At 43.5% G+C, this 20,284-nt stretch overlaps 2 protein-coding genes across 2 annotated transcripts in view; one reads left to right on the forward strand and one right to left on the reverse strand.

Annotated features, from left to right (window-relative positions):
- Positions 1-1,532: 1,532 nt before the first annotated feature.
- On the forward strand, positions 1,533-14,260 carry csrp2 (cysteine and glycine-rich protein 2). Its single transcript, XM_069713184.1, has 5 exons — positions 1,533-1,650; positions 5,286-5,454; positions 7,313-7,442; positions 10,431-10,524; positions 13,697-14,260. The coding sequence occupies exons 1-5, from the start codon at positions 1,539-1,541 to the stop codon at positions 13,771-13,773; spliced, it is 582 nt and encodes a 193-aa protein (XP_069569285.1). The 5' UTR covers positions 1,533-1,538; the 3' UTR covers positions 13,774-14,260.
- Positions 14,261-16,584: 2,324 nt separating this feature from the next.
- The window catches only part of zdhhc17 (zinc finger DHHC-type palmitoyltransferase 17), a 33,758-nt gene continuing 30,058 nt past the window's right edge, over positions 16,585-20,284 (reverse strand). Inside the window, exons 13-17 of the mRNA XM_069713160.1 lie at positions 20,173-20,266; positions 18,342-18,425; positions 18,076-18,233; positions 17,871-17,965; positions 16,585-17,285 (exon numbers count right to left, since the gene is read on the reverse strand). Coding sequence (XP_069569261.1) covers positions 17,147-17,285; positions 17,871-17,965; positions 18,076-18,233; positions 18,342-18,425; positions 20,173-20,266 — 570 coding nt within the window. The 3' untranslated portion in view covers positions 16,585-17,146. The remainder of the gene's footprint in view (positions 17,286-17,870; positions 17,966-18,075; positions 18,234-18,341; positions 18,426-20,172; positions 20,267-20,284) is intronic.

Below are 20,284 nucleotides of genomic sequence, written 5' to 3' on the forward strand. Positions count from 1 at the left end.
ACGCCAGACGAAATTACTGTATTTACAGTATTATAATTGTTTAGTTAACAGGTTGAAACTTTTGTTTTATTGTCATATAATATCAAACGTCATGGTGAAATATAACTACATTTGCGAGAGCAAAATAAAAAAAAAATCTGAATCCACTGACAACGTTTTACGTACTACTGAAAAAAAACCAAAAAAAACATGTTTAACATTTAATAATTACGTAGTATAATGTACATTTACCTGAGACACCTGATCCAGCTGCCACTATTGGTTCAATATGATTTCACGGGACGGAAAGATGAACAGTTCTTTAACCAGTGCCAGAAAAACATACTCAAATTATAATTCAGGTTCATTAAGAATACAGTTTCCCCACTGAAAAGGTTCAGAGCATCTACAGAGTCCAGTGATAGGGACGTTTTATTAGTCTCGGTGCAGTGGAACATTTGAGTGTCCAGTAATGACCTCAAAGCTCAGATTCTTCTCTGAGTAAAAGTTCTGAACACCGAGCGACACATTTAAAGAGCCTGAACACCGAGCGACACATTTAAAGAGCCTGAACACCGAGCGACACATTTAAAGAGCCTGAACACCGAGCGACACACATTTAAAGAGCCTGAACACCGAGCGACACATTTAAAGAGCCTGAACACCGAGCGACACATTTAAAGAGCCTGAACACCGAGCGACACATTTAAAGAGCCTGAACACCGAGCGACACATTTAAAGAGCCTGAACACCGAGCGACACATTTAAAGAGCCTGAACACCGAGTGACAAACTCAAACATTTCTATCAAAGCAGACATCAGCCGGCTCGGTGTGTTCACTTCAACGCAGCCGGTGATGTTCGTGGTCCTTCCATCCTCTCCTCTCTTGCTCGGGCCTGTTCTGCAGCCTCTAATCCAGCAGGGAGGACAACTCAGGCACTCTTCAAGATTAATAGCCTCTACTGCTTCGTGTTTCCTCTGCAATTCATTAGGGATCACGATGCTTTTTAATCTCCGTCTCCAAAGTATGACATCACAGCGGGCTCGCCGTGCGTAAAAGGTTAAATGTGTCTCTTATTGATGGCGTTTTAAATGGGAGTGAGTGTGTAATTACAGGCAGATGTACATGTGAGTCGGGGAGTGACTGGGTGTGCGTCATGTGTTTACTTCACACTCACACTTCTTGTGTGCCGTTTTGTTTCCTGCAGCTACAACCCCCTCAGGCACGGCGCCCTGCAAACATTCCTCGGGGTATTAGTCTGCCCTGTTGTTTGGGCTGACCTCGTTTGGGCTGTTTTTGTTGTTGTTGTTGTTGTTTGTTTTTTTAAGGCGGCAATTGTGGCGGAGCATGTTTTTTTTTTTTTTAATTCTCCCATGGCCTCTATGATTAGAAATTCTGCAGATATTACAGTATTTCATGTATTACTTCTTACCAGGACAGAAGAAGTCTTTTGTTTGCAGGTTTTATTTGAGGACGAATCTGAGCGAGAAGAGGAGGAACAGACACGATGCTTCATCCTCTCACATCACCTCTCTATCTCTTCCTAGAAACACACACGATGCCAAACTGGGGAGGAGGCAACAAGTGCTCGGCGTGCAGCGGCACAGTTTACCACGCCGAGGAGGTGCAGTGTGATGGGAAGAGTTTCCACAAGTGCTGTTTCCTCTGCAGTAAGTACAGCTGTAACACTGAAACCAAACATCTAAAGGGCTACTCTGTGTTTTCTATCCAGTCGAATAGAGACTGTTTATCACCGGCAAAGCATTTTTCAAAGTGTACAAAGTGTATTTTGTATGGACCCCCTTCTCTCAGCCACTGAAATCATCACTTTTGTGTTCGTTTTTGGTTAAAGGAGTACAACACTGATTATACACAGAGTAATAAACATCAGTTTACTCGTGAGTACCAGCTGTATAATTTCCATTTAATGTACGCATATAATTTCTTCTCTGTCACTACAGGAGATTTTTAACAATTCAAAAAAATAATACTTGACATGAGCAAAGAGTCTATTTTTTAAAGTTTCAACTCTCTGATTGTTTTAATCCTGTTTCATGGTTGAAGAGCAGTACGGGCAACTTTTGTTGTCTCTAAATGTGCTGAATAAATCAAAACTGACTTGCGTGACAAAACTTAACTTAACTTAAACTTAAACTTAACTTACTTGACCACACTAATTCAGCCCGCTTTTGAGTAAATTTAGCCGACAAACCGGGCCTTGTAGTGTGTCATAGTTGGAGAACAGTGATGCTTCGACACCCTGACGTAAAGTCTAGCGTGTCAGAATTGTTTTGTTTTTACCTGCCTAGTTTGACATCTCCTACGACGTGTTCGTTGATGTCCGGCAGAGCGCAGCGCCGCCAGCATCACACACCGTGCCTCCGTGAATGACTACTTCTTGACCCACCGCCACAAGAACTCACGCACGAACGTGAACGACGATTGGTCCGGGTCATACTGGTGATGTTCTCCCGACAAAGATACGACAATAATTTATGGCACTTTGACGCCTAATCTGACAAAGTAACCGTCATGAAGGACAAATATATTGTGCAGTCTGAGCTCGGCCTTATGGGAATTTTAGGATCCTCTGATCTTGGAGTTTGCCTTGTGAAAGAGACTAAAGTTGATCATTCCTGATTTAATCTATGTCTCATGACTCCCATAATGTTATGAAAGTGCAACACTGAACTGTCTGTAAGATCTTTTAAGATGATTTTGTCACGTGGTGTTGCAGTTACATTAAAGAGTGATTTCCAACCCCTTAGTTACTTATCTATAACACTGAAAAGGTCAACTCCTGATGAGTTTGTCCAGTAACACTTTAACCAACACGTGTTGTTTCTTTAAAGTCACTGTCTCCAACAGATGAGACGTTTTAGTAGCAACTTTACAATAATTATGGAAACCTCAAGCAAGCACTGCATTAACCTGCACATCTGACTATCTGTAATGAGGCAGGACATCTATTCGACTGAGAGCCGTGAACGATCCGGGATAAAATCCACTGATTCAGGAGAACAACTCCTGAACTCAGTTTCACCTCCTCGGCTTATCAAAGCGAGCCCGCGCTGTCTTCGGTCTTCGGTTTTCGAGTTCACGCTGCATTTTTGTCAGTTTGTTGGACGAGTGGGCGGCTTGTCCCGCTGTTGAACCGTCCTCCAAATGTCAGAGAAGACCTCGCACACACACAGAGCAGCATTATACAGTCTCTCATTCATTTAGCTTCTATCTAGAGGAGATGAAACCAAACTGAGCCTCAGAAGATGAGTTTATTTTTTTAGAGACTTTGTTACAAAGACAGCTTTGTCCGACATTCCCACCCAGGAGATGATGAGCAGGACGACTCCTTGGCTCTCTTTCACCCCTTTTTTTTTAGGGTCACAGTTTGACATTCACCACCTTTTATATGTGTATAAAAAAAACAGCTTTTTACTGACAGTGAAGTCACACAGTTGGAAACAGAGCCTCATGTGACTCTATGGACATTAATGTGGTCTCGTCTTTAGTATTTCTTTATAGTCAGTGCCAGTGGAAACACATGATTGAACGATGACACTGGAAATATTGTGACAAAAAAAAAAATCAAGTTGCAGCAAAGACAGATGAGGAAATATAAGTATTAAAAGAGCCATTTGATGGGACATCTCCGAACGGCTTTCATTTTAAAAGTGTCGGCCAGGAGTTCAGAGAATGGAGAATTTTTTTTGTGTGAAATCTTAAACCAGTATCAGACAGTCGCACAGTGAAGGCCATTGTGTGAAGAATTCAAGTAATCCCAGCAGTCAGCAGGCGCACAAGTGGGCGGTCCGAAGCAGCAGCGGGGCTTTGGTTGGCTTTTATTTTCAGACAATGAATTCTTTACTGTAAGTACAAACCTGCAGAAATCTCTCTATTTCTCCAACAGCTCCTGTAAACTATCAGAATAAATCCAACACTCGTGGAACACTTCTTATGATCATCAACATGTGCATAAAAATGTTACTCTTTACTATATTAAGATTTTTTTTAAATTTTTATTATTATTATTTTACTTTTTAGGTTTAAAACACTTTAGAACAAAAGGTGAGGCGGAAAAATCCCAAAGACTTCGAAAAGCATCACATTTTTTGAAAAAAAAAAAGACACAAAAATATGCCACTTGTTGCATTTGGGATGGAAAATAAATCGTGCTAAGTTCTCATAATTGTCTTGGGAGCTGCAGGATGAAAACCGCGAAACAGTTCACGTTAACGACGTGTATATAAGAGTCGAAATGTCAAAAGTGCCTGAGGAAGCACTGAAAACAGAGTAAACAAAGTGTACGAACACTGGAAGTTGTGGCATCTTGAAGAGTTTAAGGATTGTTTTTTAATCAAAGATGAAGACTTATGTGGCGCTGAGGCACAGAAGAAGTCTGTCAGGAGATCGGTATCCACAGCCAGTAAACTGCTATTAATCCCATTAACAAGTATGAAATGTATCTGCAGAGACAGGCGCATTAATAAGGCAAACAACATTCTGGGAGACGAGAGGCACCGGCTCGCCTCATCATTCAAACTGTTGCCGTCTGGGCGGCGATACTGTCCTCCTTCATTCACCCAAAAACAGATCCAAATTTCCATTTGTTCCACAAACCGTTAAGCTTCTGAACAAAAAGTGTGCATCGATCAAGTCGGATGTCCAGCTGGGTGGGTTTTATTTCTTTATTTCATCCTTCTCTGGTGTACGGTGTGTGGATATGTCCCCTCATGTATGCTGATGGTTGACTATATGTGGTATGAAGTGTCGGTTAAATGAAGTGGCCAAAGTCGTAGTCAGCGCCTTAAAAGTAGAAGTCAAACTGACCGACAACAACTTGTAGTTTGACTATTTTAATCTCTTATTATTCACAGTTCACCTGCTTTGAACTAATTTGTATTTTTTACTATTTAACTGAAACTTTAAAACCCTTTTAGGTTTCAGATTTTGCACCTTTAAACAACAGCAATATCTCAACTGACCCGTCCAGCTAAATGTGTGTCTCACACTTTAGCTGACATTTAAACTTTTTTAATGTTTGAGTTCATCTGAATCTTCTACAACGTAAAATCTTCTGAAGCGCTCACACTTAAATTAAAACTGACACCAGGCAATTCAGCTTCTTTAAGTCCTCCCATTTCATGTCTACTAAAAAGTTTTTTCCAATATTTTATTTCAGCTGCCGCTTCTTTTGTTTCAAATGTTTCACATGAAGGTTTTAAGCAGTAAAAACATACATTTTTGTAGAAATAACAATCTGACAGGACTATTCCACTGATGTATCTGTCCCCGTCTGTGCCCTCAGTGGTCTGCAGGAAGGGTTTAGACAGCACCACACTGGCCATCCACGACCAGGAGATCTACTGCAAGTCGTGCTACGGGAAGAAATACGGCCCCAAAGGCTACGGCTACGGACAGGGAGCGGGAACGCTCAACATGGACCGAGGGGAGCGGCTGGGGATCAAACCTGAAGAGTAAGCAGCTGCAGTGTTACACAATGACGGTGTAGAGACAGTCTGACACGGCACAGAGCTGCAAAATCCTTCAAGTAACTGTGATTGATCGTGATCTCGGTGATATCTGAGCCAGCTGAAGGTTTTCTCATGGTACTCTGGAGGTTTGTTTGTGAGCAAAACTAAATAAATCGAAATTAAACGGTAATCTCAGTGCTATGAAAACACTATCAATTTCACTCGGTTGTGCAATTTAATGGATTCATTGCAACACTTATGGCATCTCAACATGCATGACTACACGGGAGCTGCAGCGAGGTTGAAGTGGTCACTGAGTTCAGTGACGTAACGACGTGTATCTGTGGCTGCTGACTGAACTCGTGTCTCTATAAACAGCATGGATTCATGGCACTTAACTTTACGTGACTATATAAACTACTTCACACTAAATTCAAAGTTATTGTAAAATGGCTGAAAATATTTGGGATTAATATTTTGTCCTTATCGACCTGCACCAGTAAAGCAGCTTTCTAACTTCACTAGGAAACAACGTGCTGCTTTGAGCTGTCGCCATCATCAAATTTAAGTTGATGATTAACTGTCAAACAAATAATTCCAATTATTGATTTCATTGTCTTTTCATGTTTATTCTACTTTGACTGCAACCTTTCTGTTGCAAATGTGACACATCACCTCCTCCGAGTTATTCGGCTCTCCTTCGTCATTTGGCTTCAAACCAAAAGGTCATGAGCCACAGTCCCTGGCTCAGGTGTTGTAAAGCCTGATGGCTGTGGGTACAAAAGATCTTCTAAACCTTTTAGTCCTGCAGCGCACAGACATGATAATGTCAACGTCAATAATGTGAACAGATGCTCGGGGAAATGCGGTCGTTTGGAAGTCAACAGCTCGGAGACAGTTGGTGCTGCTGATTCTCCACTCGTGCTACGAAACCACAGCAGAAGAAGAAGAGGGTGGAAATATGACATCCATGTTAGTTTAATCCAGCTGTTTTTATACAGATGAATGGAAACGATTGTAACGAGATTCAGAGTCAAATAGGTCATCGGACAGATCAGCAGACTTCCAGCCTACAGTCGAGGCCCTGGGATGGGATGGGTCTACTTTCTGGACACTCACACTGCAAAATTACATCCACTTAGAAATCTGAGGTCCAAAGAGTGTGTCAGACTGCACATGTGTAACTCTACACATGCGTTTGGATGTGATGTAAAGCAGGAAAACACCTCCCTACACATACACCTAGCTGGAGTGGTTATCCTGCCGCGGACGTCAGGCGATCGGAGTCATGAAAGAGTTTGTTATGTAACCAGAAGGATCCCGCTCACCCATCACTCTGTACTCCACCACAAAGGGCTTCATTCAGGGGCCACCGGGGCTGGCAGTCACCCTTCAATAAGCACTCCTCCGGGGCCGCGGCCTTTCCCACCGCTGGCAGAGAATAGAAGAGTAGTCAGGTTCAGCAGATTTGTTTTTACATTTTACATTCTGGCAGTAATTTATAAAGTTCTCTAAACATGAATTAATATTTAATTGACTCTTAACTAGATCCTGCCCTGCAGGTATTTATTACTGCGGATGTTAGTGTGGGTTCAATAGAAGTAAATGTTTTACCAGCAACAGTCTATGTTATGATTTAAGTTAAGCGTAAGAACCTTAAAATGGTCAATTTTAGAGCTTCCTTCCTGTCAACATTCATTGAGTTCACCATCTTAAATGCATCTATTATTTCTACATTTTTATTTTCTGAGTCTCTGAGAACATTTAATAATGTGTAGTATTCTCTGGTTTCACATTTTTCAAAGACAATTTGTCGAATATTTTATTTGTTCTTTTTTTTTTTTGCCCCGCCCCCCCAAAGGACCCAGACTCACAGACCCACCACCAACCCCAACCCGTCCAAATTTGCCCAGAAGTTTGGAGGTTTGGAGAAATGCGCCCGTTGTGGAGACTCCGTCTACGCAGCTGAGAAGATCATGGGAGCCGGCAAGGTGGGAGGTTTATCTCAAACCACACCACAGACCTTCACTCACACTTCTGAAACACTGCTCAAGCCGTATTATTGTAAACCAGCCGATGATTATTTTAATTATAGCTCAAAGTTTCAGCCAATGCCCTCTTATTGCTTCAACAAAGTGTTTGGCACCACTATCCTGTCAGATTAATTAACTACTGACAAATAATGTAAAATTATAAGACATTAATAAGAACATTAGATTGCTAAATTGTGTAAAATTCCACTGGTTGTCATCTGGTCTTTCTATTTGGTAATTCCAGTTTATTTCAACACATTTATCTCCCATAAATTCACCTGTTGTGTCTCTATGGCTCGTGCTAATTTCTTACTGGCGTCTATTGTAGAGAACTAGGACTCAAATAATATCGGGGCAAGCAGTGAGGGCCTCCTACAGGTTTAAATAAACCTGAATTTCACAAGCTTGACTTTAGGCCAACCTGGACATAGACTGAAATGAGCCCTCTGGATTACTGCAAGAATACTTTGGGTTTCCCCATTTAACTTCTAATAAGCCATCAGGTCTTCAATCATTAGACAAAACCTGGGAATCAAAAGTATGAAGGAAGTTATTAGTTGAGGGAGGATGAGTGGAGGCAGGTGAGGGCTGAAGGAGCTCGGGTGATGTGAGTCAGGTGGAGTGGAGTAGTGGAGAAGGCTGACGAGAGGCCGGTGAGCAAGCTGGGGATTTTAGAAGTTGAGGCAGGTCTGAGATCCTGGATACAAGGAAACACATGGCAGCAGAGGAACTAAATCTAAAGAATAAATACTACCTCACTGGCTGAATAAACAAACTGATGAAGATTGTCTGGAATACCAGAGGATTTGAACTGAGGAGTCTTGATTAGGTGATCACCTGCAGGTGTGCAGCTGTAGAGCAGGTGAGGTCATCTGGAACAGGTGAAGGGGTCGGGAGGCAGGAGCAGAGTGACACACACACACACACACACACACACACACACACACACACACACAAAGTAAAACAGACAAAGACGAGAAACACAAGGGAAGTGCGGGAAAAAGACACTGAAGGTCAGCAGCTATGATGACAGGCATGTCAATCAAACCAGACACGCCCCTAAACATACCTCTCTCTGAGGGTTAATATTTAATACTGCGTTCAAATGGGGACGAGAAGAGTCCATATGAACGGCCCCCACATTGTGTTATTCGCAACGTCAGAACTTATTTTCAGAAGTTAGTTCATGAGGTTATGAGAAACCTCATGAGTTGTGAAGTGTTTGCTGATGTTTACGGAAATGTTAGAGGTCATGGAAGTTAATTTTTTTGTTTGATGTTAAGCTAATATATTGTAATTCTTAGTCATGCTCATAGTTTAGATTACAGCCTACGTCTGAGGAGAATGTTGATCCTCGCAGGCCTCGTCTTTTCTCTCCGTGCCTTTGTATTTCCTGCATTACATTTTCCCCTGTTAGGTCGCTAAACTGTTACCCTCTGTGGCTTCTAGACGCCGTCCATGTTTCCGTTGCTTAGCAACTGTGTTTTTACAACTTAACCACTTGAACGCAAAGCAAACGGTGCACACGACTTCCCATGTCGTCACCATGAACTCACGAGTTCCATTTGAAAGCAGCATTAGTTCTGTCGTTATTTTCAAAAAGACCACGAGAACACATTAATGTAGCAAATGACTCCCATAATTATTTGCTGAAAACATTTATTCACTTTTATTTCATGAGAGAAGTTGACAGAGTTTTTTGGGCCCGGCCCCGAGTGGTCTCCAGAGGTATTGCACTTTATTGCACTTTACATTGGCTTCAGTTTTCACAACCGGAGTCTTCGCCCATTTTTACACACAGTCTGTGGCGAGGACATCAGCCAAGTCAACCATTTGGTTTTCATTTGTTCAGCCGAGTTGCAAAAATGATGACACTTGGCTCAGGTGAGGACAAATTTATTGTCATGACAACAACACTGACGGAGAGTCCAGAAATAGCCTACAGTAAGTCATGTATCTGGGAAACTGATCTTACACCACAGACTTTAAGATCCTGCTCCTGCACGTCGAAGCCGTTCGTCATGTTTACACTAACAACAAAACTTCATCTGTGACAGTGTGCAGTTAGTATAATTCATGAAATTATAGTTTATGTCTCTACTGTGTGCAGCTTCACAAAACTATCAGTGTTCACAGTTTCATCATGATCAGAGTTCAGCCCTCTAGCCCAGGATCACAATCTACATGAGAAACCGCGGGGGGGAAACTTGTCTGACTGGATTGAACACACATGGTTTTCACAGCGCTGAGCCACATGCAGGAGGTTCGCTGCGGTTTCTCCTAATGAGAGAACACAAATCCCGGTTCTCTGATTGAAGCCGTTCCATAAAGTTCGGAGCTTCCCGAAACAGCTGGCGTTTATCGCATGAGGCTGCGTGGACCTCTGTCAGATGTTGTTGCCACGGTGATTTACAGTAGATTAAGTCAGGATTTAATTCTTAGGATGAAAATCAGAGTCTCAGGGCAGTTGTTCACATGAAAACCTGTCTGCAGAGGAGAGCGCAGGATTTGTGTTTCCTCTAGAAGTGGGAGTGCACCGTTTCCTGTCATTGATCGCTCGTGGATTGACAGGAGCTGGTGATGTCATCAGACAGAGAGCGGTTCACGTGTTTCCTAACGGGAGGAGAGGCTCCTTCTCATCGACCGAAGCGTGACCTGTAATTTTCTGCATAGCGAAGATGTTGAGAAATGCCCCGGGCTGTGGCAACACTGAGCAGCTTTGATGAGATTTAATGAAGGAAATGATGATTTATGATCTAAAGAACATCTGTCATTCTCAGCTGTAAAATAAAACTGCAAAGACAAAAATCTTTTCTTCTGGAGTTTTCCTTTAACGCTATAAAAGTCCAGCTATTTGGGGTAAATGTAGCATTAAAACATGAAGACAGACTGGAGCAGCTGCCATCGCAGGTTTACAATTGAAATTCTTTGTGTTTCTCTTCGCAGCCGTGGCACAAGAACTGTTTCCGCTGTGCAAAATGTGGCAAGAGCCTGGAGTCGACCACCCAGACGGAGAAAGACGGAGAGATCTACTGCAAAGGTGAGACGAGCCTGAAGAAGTCTGATGTTTAATCACAGCATAAAACAAAAAGGAAAAGGAATGTTTCTGATGCAACTTGTGATGGATGACTGTCATTACTAAGATTTTACTGACAGACAGTAACAATACAGGAAAACAGTTGCTTCTAACAACACATGTATTGGCAGTGAAAAAGTACTTAATGCCTGTGCTACACACAAGTTGACATGTTGACACCAGAGAAGGTCGCGTACAGCAGGGGATACACATACAGGGTTATGTTGCTTTCTTGAAGTTGCTCTTGTAGACTGGAGTCAGGTGGGCTGCTGTGGAGCAGCAGGTTGGCGGTACATGAGGTTAAGATGGGTAAATGGTTTATTAAAACAACAACAGAAGAACAGGAGCTGTGACAGGAAAAATAAAAAACAACAAGAAGCAAACTGAGCTGAGCTGACTTCGAAAAGGCTTCAACCAAACATACCAAAAATAAAACCAATTCTTTAAATACAAACAAACTTAGAGAGGAAAGTGAACTATATACCCCTGGGACAGAACACGCAGGCTGACAATTAAGGAGTGAAGGCTGGGGGGAATGCACGGTGGGTGAGGAGGGGGGGGGGGGGGGGGGTTGGAAAGCAACTGCAGCCGGGGCTGATTAGGGAAGTGAAAGCAGGTGAGGCGGGCGACATGACATGAAGAGAGAGAGACGACATAGAGGGACAGAGCTGCAGTGTTTGAATTAAAAAGGGCTAAATTGGTATAAAAGACAAAATGGGACCCTCCGCTGTGACATCACACGCTGCTTGTATCGCCATTGCAAAAGAAAGATCCAAACAACTTTACAAACATGCAATAAATCACCACAGCAGCGAGCAGCCGGTTCTGTCACTTCCAGATGGAAGCCTGGTTTGTTCACATTTTGTCAGCGGCAGGACAACCACGTTTTAATAGGTTTCCTATTTTGCTATGAACTGCGGGTAGGTCCCTTCTCCTAAATCTGCAGAAATGTGGACATGTGTGACAGACTGAGATTTGACTTACCGGGAGCGTGACTCAAAGTCGGTGAGTCGGTGAGGGTGGACGTTGGGAATCAGGCCAGGAAGTAAAAAAAAACAGGGCAGACAACAAAGGAAAAAGACGGGAAACAAACTGAAGTAAAGAACATAAAAAACAGGCACAAACAATCACAAAAGCAACTTTCAAACTGAAATAACGAACAGAAAATTGGTCGAACCGTATCGAACCGTAACATCGGGTTTGTTTGGAGTCCCCAGGTTCCCACCTCGTCCCCAAACCTCTAATCAGCAGGACTGAGAAGTCGGAGGTTTATGAATGGAGGTGTTGGATTGCTGCTGTTATCGTAACGCTCGAACCCTACAATGACAATAATATATTACTTCTTAGTCTCATCATTAAAATTGACTGCCGCTGACTATTAACTGTTTAGTTAGTTTTGTGACTGGAATAAATGATGGATCAGTTGTTGACAAATAGTGTAAAAGAGCTAAATTGTTCCCACTGTATTATCCAGTGGTACAGCGACGTCGCTTTTAGCAGCTGATCTGATCACATCAATAAAAACGGAACTGAATGGACTGTTTGTTACCAACCCTTGAAATACATGTGCTGCTGTGGTTTCGCTGCCTTCTCCCACGAGGCTTGTTTCACGTTGAGTGTGTTGGTTTGGTCGGATGACAGCGACTCTGTCAAACCAACAGTTTGCTGAATGTCATAATGAAGCCTGATGAGCAGGAATGTTGCATCTGGGCTGTAAAAACCAAACGGGCCGAGCTCCGCTGCTCCTCCTGTCCCCCATCTGGGACATCCTGTCTCTATCTGAGCAACATCTGGATGTTGTCACGAGGTCTCATCATGACCATTGTAAAGACCGATGTGGTCAGCAGACCTGAGGCATTAAGTTTGTGAAAGAAAGTCAGTGATTTCAAAATGTTAACTTTTTATTTAAAAAAAAAAAAAAAAAAAAACTAGCTGCATAGACTCCCATTCAACTTCTCATGAAATTTTAAGACCAAGATTTTTGAGAGTATCAGACAAGGAAAATATATTATACATTTATGTGCATTTTTAAAAAAAAATTATCATTCCTTGCTTTCATAATTAAATATGAACTTGAGGTCACAAAAACCTTTGACTGCTAAAATCGTATCAGTTTATTTTTGGGAACAAATGAATATTTGTGCCAAATTTGAAGGAATTTCCTCAAGGTGTTCCTGAAATATTGCTTTAGCAATTGGGCATGGATGTGAGGTCACGGTGACCTTGCCCTTTATCCTTCAACCACCAAAATCGAATAAGTTCATATTTGGGACCAAGTGAATATTTGTGCCAAATTTGAAGGAATTTCCTCAAGGCGTTCCTGAGATATCGCTTTCACAAAACCAGGGTGAGGCGGACAGAAGGACAACCTGAAGACAATCGGCCTCAGTGAATGATAGAAATCTAGAAATGGTACAAAGAGAATTCAAATTCTGCACATCTGGAGCCACCACTGCAGTACTGAGGCTATTTTAGACTTGACATGTCCGTGTGAGATAAACAGCTGAAGCTGTGGAAGTGGGCGCGCACACACACATTTTATAGATGCTGGCTCACATCAAGTGTCCGCTACGAAAAAGGCTCTTTCACTCACATTATGATGTTCTCTTCAGCGCTACGCAGCATTTTAGCATCTTTCAGCCGGTTGTTTTGGTTTTCTGCCCCCAACCAGTAGAAATAAGGAGACATCGTGTTATTAGAAAATAAGCCCTGCCTGTCCAGCTCCACATGGCACACTGACTCAGGTAGTGACAAGCTGGTGAACACTGTGGAGCTTTTAGCAGCCGAAGAGTCGGATATGTTCCCGGAGAGTTGGAACCAAACTGAAGCGAACGGGTTGAATGTCGGACTTTGTTGCTCTGCGTCTGCTGCCTGTGTGTAAACAGCTAACTGATGTGCCACATCAACTTTGTACCGTCTGTTTCTGCTGCCCTGCGTGGGCAAGCAAATCGGTTATTAAGACAAATACATCTTTTAAGTTACTTCAATCTCTTCCCAATCGATAGCAGTGACTTGTCATACTTTTACCGACCTCACTTTGCAGCATTGATCAACTTTCATATCAGTAATGTGATAATTCAATCTTGGCACAACATTTTACCTGCAGCTCCATAATGTTCCTGCTTTCCCTCCGCAGCATGTTACGCCAAGAACTTCGGGCCCAAAGGGTTTGGTTACGGCCAAGGAGCCGGCGCTCTGGTTCACGCTCAGTGATGACTCAGCAGGACTCAACTTTGATACTCAACATGAACATTTTTTTGACTTTTTGCTTGCGTTTTCTTCCTCAAATGCTTTGATGCTGTAACAGGTACAAATAAAAACCATGAAGAAAAGCAAACTAAATGTTCACATTTGACTGTATTTTATTATTAAAGCCATTAAAACTGAACCATGCCCATATGTTTACATCTGAAGCGGAGTTACAGTGATGTCTGAAGGTGGGCAGAGAGGCACTGGAGATGATTATGTGCTTTCTTTTTTTGTTTTTCTTCTTTTATTATCCCACATGGTGAGGTGAGAGGGGGGAGACGGACGTTTCAGGCTGCTGGAAGAACTAGTGAGGACTGAGATGACTTTTAAATTCAGGGTTTCGGTGTCCTGGATGAGCCCGAAGTGGTGAAACTCTGCCCTGTAAAAACAGAAAAGAACACTTCCCCCACATTTACCTCTGGGTCACTTAAAAAGGCATCATTAGAACAAAGGTGGCTAGTTATTGGTACTGATATGAAATGTAACGTCCATTCATCCTTTGACCTTGAAAGCGCACGGGGGAAAAAAAAAAAAAAAGCAGCTGCTGTGCGTCGTCTTCGTAGGGCAGCAGTGACATCAGTGGTTAGTAAGATGGAGGTTTGAAAACGTGGAGTGATGACATAACCATTCCCTTCTGATGATGCAAACATGAGGCCCAAAAGTCTCGGAGGCCTTTATATAATATAACCTTCCCTCTATCTTTAAAACTATTGCATGATCACATTTCAGCTTTTAGAAAACAAAACAAACAAAAAAAGTTGGCGTCTGCCTTTAGTTCTCTAGTGTCTTTGCTTTACAATTTGTACATCCAGTGGTATAACAAACCCAGCGGTATATCACAGAAATTAACAAAACAAAAAAAAGAAGAAAACAAACCTGTTTTGGATGATTACAGAGTCCACAAGTATGGAACATTCAAATATATTACACACTTGCACGGGAGATCCTGACCTGAAGGACAAGTTCCACTAAAACACACTGGATTGGAGAGAAAGAACCTAATAAAAAAAATAAAAAAGACAAATGAACGTAATGCAGAAAAGTACTTGCAAATACTTAACATTCACTATATACAGACACGTGGCTTGCCGGGCTGTCACCATGGTGACGACGAAGGGGGTCGGATGGGGACAGCGAGAGCCCAGCGGTCCCAAGCATCGTACATGCAGTGGAGTTTCTTGGCGGGGGCGGGGGGGGAGGGGGGTAAATTCAGGGGTTAAAATGCTCTATAGACAGCAGTGTCGGACATCACTAAAAGCTACAGTCATACACTTGGAGTATAGTCACTTGAGTTTCTCCTTTCTGTTTGGCTGGAAGAAATTTCCCCCAAACTTGGAAAACAAAACAAAACAAAAACCAAAGAAATGAATCCAGGAGCACCTGCGACTAACACTGGAAAAACAAACAAACAAACAAACAAACCAGAGAAAGATAGTGTTTATGTACAAATGCACATTCTTTACACTCGTCAATCCTGCTGCTGCTGCTGCTGTGAAGCTGACAGCTCGGAGGGAAGGGAGGGGGGGGGGCAGACAGAAAGTGATGGGAGGCGGCCATGTCTGATAGGCTCCTCCTTCTTCTACTCTCTGTAAACAGTTGAAGCGTCGCTGCTGAAGCGTCGCTGTTGGGCCTTCTGTTCAGTCACGGCCAAAAAAAATAAGAATAAAAAATAAAAAAACAACTACAAAAAATATCTAGGATCAGTGCAATGTTGTAGCCAGACAAACAACACACAAAACAAATAAGACTTTACAGCTTCTAGAGAAAAAACACATGGAATGAAGCTTTCCTGTAAACTCGTCTGTCATTCTGTGGCGTTCTCGTTTTCTTCTACTCGACTCTGCTGTTAATAAATACACTCGCTGTACCTGCTTACAGTTACATAGGTGAAGTTCTCGGGCTTCCATGCTCAACAGCTACAGGTACTTCTTTTAGTTTTCTTTTCCTCATAAAAACCTACTCAGCTAAAAATGATGTGAAATGTAAAAATGATGGCGCTCGAACATAGTTACTTTATCTATAAATAGTTTTAAAATAAATATACCTGTATCACATTGTCTGTAGGATATTATCTGTCATGTTTAAAGTGGTCGCCGCTGAAGGAGTCCCAGTTCAGGCCCATAATCCTGCGTTAATACTGCACAACAACTGTTTTCAGGCTATTACTTTTGCAAAACAAACAAAAACAAACACTCCTATATCTATGAAACTTGTGTTTCGAGTGGATGCAGCTTCATTTCAGCAGGTGACAAGTAGGACTCGTCCAGCGGCTCCACCTGGAACCCAACACTCTCCTCTGATCAGTTCAGCAACGTTGGCAAATCCTCATCAGCTCCTCTCGCAATTCATCACGGTGCAAAATCAAGACCTTAAAAAGACATTCCCTTATTTCTAACATACTAGAAACAATTTCATGTTTTAATAAAAAAAAAATTAAAAAAGACAAAAACAACTTCCTTTAGCTTCCCTGGCCACCACAGTTAATAATCACAGGAACAGCAGAGTTCCTGAAACCAATCCAAAAAAACCACAAACACACAGAGGGCACATGGACAGGGACACCATAAATAAGATATAAAGTGGGGAGGGGGGAAAGAACGACGCTGACTCTTCGTGGGCGCTCATGCGTCTGCAGCGTCGAGTCTCCGGTACAAACAGAAGAGCTTTCATTTTGAAATCCCCGCTCGTCCGTTGGCCTCTTTCCTCTCCCGTTCGTGCCTGGCAGCGACGCACCGTCCGAAGGGCTCGAGAGGAGAGGAGAGGGAGGAGGAGGAGAGGTGAGGGAGGAGGGGGAGAGGAGAGGAGAGGAGAGGAGAGGAGAGGAGAGGAGAGGAGAGGAGAGGAGAGGAGAGGAGAGGAGAGGAGAGGAGAGGAGAGGAGAGAGTGTGTGTGTGTGTGTGTGGGGGGGGGATAGCGGTGCAGGTACAGTTATGAAGTCTGATGCTGGAGAATAATAGTAGTAATAGTAGTAAAGGTGGTGCTGAGGGCAAAAGGGAGGAAGTGAGAGGGGGAGGAGGGGGGCGTAGGTATGGTGTTGCCCCGTAACAGCATGCTAGTCCTGGCTGATTTTTTTTTTTTTTTTTATCCCCGTTGTCGTTTGATCGGTGAGGGAGAGATGGCCCAAAAAAGCAAGCGCTCCCGAGAACAGCATCACTCAGATATGAACGCCGGTGGGGGTCGGGGTGGGGGGTCGGTGGGGTCGGGGGGGACGGGAGGGGGGGTCCATCCTTCCAAGACTCTTCTTTCATCCAGACACGCTCCACTCCGCTCTCCCCCTCCCCCTCCTCATACCCTCCCCACCCCCTTCCTCTTCCTCTTCAATCCTCCTCGTCCTCCTCTACACCAGCTGGTAGCCCGAGCCAGACGTCTGGTCGTACTCTATTGTGTACTGCGTGGTCCAGTCCACCGCCACGGGCCGGATCAGGCCGCAGCAGCGGATCTCGAAGAAGTCTATGAGGTTTCTGATGCAGCCGTGACTGGAGGGGGGAGGGGGGGCGGGAGAGAAAGAGACAGAGGTGAGGGTCGTCAGTCAGAGGAAACGGTGTCACTGCTGCTGATGGAATAAACACGTCTAAACGCTCCATACATGTAACACCACAGACATCCAGCCCTCTGGGATTCACTGTTGTAGCCGGGTCAGGTGAGGTTAACATTAGGTGCAGGTGTTTAGGTGCAACATTTGCACAGGGTGGAAGCAAAAGATGACAAATAACCAAAGGCCTGCCTTATTACATAATCCAAATCTTTTTCAACATTTGACATTTTAAGCGAGTAGATTTCTTTTCGAATGGTTGTCGTTTCTTTTCTTCTTTTTTTTTTTTAACCGTTATTTTACCGGGTACAACATTTCTTTTTTTAAATGGTGACGTGAAGAAGGCAGCAAAGATACTTGTCGAGTGCACGTCAAATACATACATACAATGAAATACATACGCTGTCACGTTTTAAAGAGCATCAGGAATTCCCTCCAGCTGCAGCGTGCTCGGGTGGACAGGACAACATGCATCGCTCCAATCTTTCTTTAACATCTGCAGCAGAGCGAATGCTGGATGATCACTTACTTGAAGGGGCTCTCGATGGACGTGGCTGTGACTTTAAAGTGCTTGTATCTCCGAGCGTTCATCCTCTCGTTGGTGGTGATTCCCAGAGCGGCGATCTGCAACAGGTCAGTCAACATTTTCAGAGAAAATTCCCAGACACAACCAACTACCGAGAGTCAAACCGATTCACTAATATCGGAGCCGTTTCTGGAAAGTGGACCGATACCTGGTAGAGCTGACACATGATGAGCACGGCCACCCACATGAAGTGGAAAATGCTGTTGAGGAACATCCAGAACATCCAGGGGGAGCAGGAGGCGATCTGGGTCAGATAGAGCCAGAAACCATCCTTGGCGTAACTGGTGGCGCAGTGGATCCTCCAGTCTGGGGAGGAAAACAAAAAGAAGAAGGAGTGAGCACAGGAATCCAGCAGGTGACGTGTGAAATCTGGAAATACTCGTTTTAAAACAGGATTGTTGTTTTTTTGCTTACAGGAGATGCAGCCGTATATCATCCAGCAGATCATGCAGAGCAGGAAGAACAGATAACCCATGAAGTAGCGGTGATTCCCACTTCCTGCACAGGAGAAACACGTGTTATTCATGTTGCTCAGATATCATGTTTTTGTTGTCTCTTCCTACTGAACTGAAGGTAAGACGCTTGAAGGAATCCAGAGGTGATCAGGATGAGGCGGCGAAGCTACCGAAGGTCTCTGCTCAACTTTGACTCGACCTTTGAACCTTTAGCTTTACTAAAAATGTTGCTGTGCAGTAATAGGACAACATCTGCAGGGGTCACTAGCCTGAGAGTCTGCAGCCATGCTCGATGCTCTGCGGAGCTGGGTTAGCTTCGAGCTGAATGCCAACAATGCTAACGTTAAGCATGTTTAATGTTTACAACATTCACCATCTTAACTTAGCTTGCGAGCATGTTAAAATTTTTTGCATAATTAGCACATATAATGGCAGAGGTCAGTAGCTTTTGCTGGTGTTTGGTCATAAATTTCACTGTTGACGTAATGATGGCGCTAAAAGTAAAGTCAGAGTATCAACGAAGGGATTACAGCTCAGTCTGAGCGGGGGATGGAGGTCAGGTGGACGCCGTCATCCTCCACACAGCTGGCGTGGCTAAAATGACTTGTGCAATGGAGTCTCTCTTTAAAACACAACGTCCACCAGATGTGTGCACATTAAGGAGCTTAATTAACAGTTGTAGAGATAATAAGAGACAACAAGGAAGAAAAATAATCCTTGAATAACTGCTGACATGAGCTAACATGCTGCAGACGCGAGCCTCAGACATTTTGTTGTATCCTGTAGTTGAATTTCTGACACTAATAAACAGCATGACGTCCATTTCTGATTGAAAAGAGCTGTAATGCACAGTATAAACATACTGCGTTACAACGGTGACGTGCATGACACGCATGGAAAGAAGAACTTATAAACTGCTGCGTTCAGGATGTTTTACAGCCTCTTAAGAACTTTCTAGTATATTTTTTCTCGGGGCCGTCTGTGGGGGAGCGATCTGCTGTTTGTTCAGATGGTTTCCTCACTTTTAAAGCTCCATCCTGACCACCTGGTTTTAAAAGCGCCCCCACACCCCCCCACCCACCCTCTCCCACGCACTTCTTCCTTCCCCTACAGTCTGACTGACACACACACACACACACACACACACACACACACACACACACACACACACACACACACACACACACACACACACACACACACACACACACACACACACACACACACACACACACGACTTCATTGTCTCGAGGCCGTGTGTTGACTGTTTCTCATGTTTACAGGTTGGTTGTTTTAAGATGTTTTAAATAAGTCTCAACTTTAGGTTAACATTTCTTTAAAATTCTCACTCATCTGGTTTGACCGTGATATTCGCATTAGTGTCACGTTAATTCAAACCGTTTCATCTCTGAATGCATCCATTAAAGGGAACCTTAAGTGTCCCTGCTAGCTTCCCTACTTTGTCCAGTATTATTGTGTTACAGGTGCTTCATGTGGAACTCAAAATCCAGGCAAGACCCTGATGAATGTGTCCAACTCTTATAAATACAGTATGTTCGACAGCTTCCCTCAGCTCGCTTCTCTGTTGTTTACCAGCAACCAGGATGAATTGGAAGCAGAACCTTCAGTCAAACACATGTTGCTCCTTAAAGAGGGATACGGAGCTGATAAAACACAATACGAAGCCACAACCCTCCGTCTAGGGAGGAAAAAAGAATCACGGACAGCTGGTTGTTTGTGAAAGGATGTGTTGTAATCCTCCTCATAAATCAGCGGTGTCGTTAACGTACCCACGCAGTTCCCCACCCAGGGACAGTGGTGGTCGAACTTGGCGATGCAGCGGTTGCATACGGCGCAGTGTTTGGACCGGATGGGCTTCCGTATCTGTGAGGAAAGACGGAA

This window comes from Brachyistius frenatus, unplaced genomic scaffold, assembly GCF_029030835.1.
Source record: "Brachyistius frenatus isolate BFR_SWC_R1_liver_20210118 unplaced genomic scaffold, ASM2903083v1 Contig_116, whole genome shotgun sequence".
NCBI lineage: Eukaryota > Metazoa > Chordata > Actinopteri > Embiotocidae > Brachyistius > Brachyistius frenatus.

Coding starts and splice junctions, on each gene's coding strand:
- csrp2 (XM_069713184.1), top strand. CDS start 1,539: ATGCCAAACTGGGGAGGAGGCAACAAGTGCTCGGCGTGCAGCGGCACA. Junction 5,455..7,312: donor CTGGGGATCAAACCTGAAGA/GTAAGCAGCTGC, acceptor GCCCCCCCAAAG/GACCCAGACTCACAGACCCA. Junction 10,525..13,696: donor CGGAGAGATCTACTGCAAAG/GTGAGACGAGCC, acceptor TTCCCTCCGCAG/CATGTTACGCCAAGAACTTC.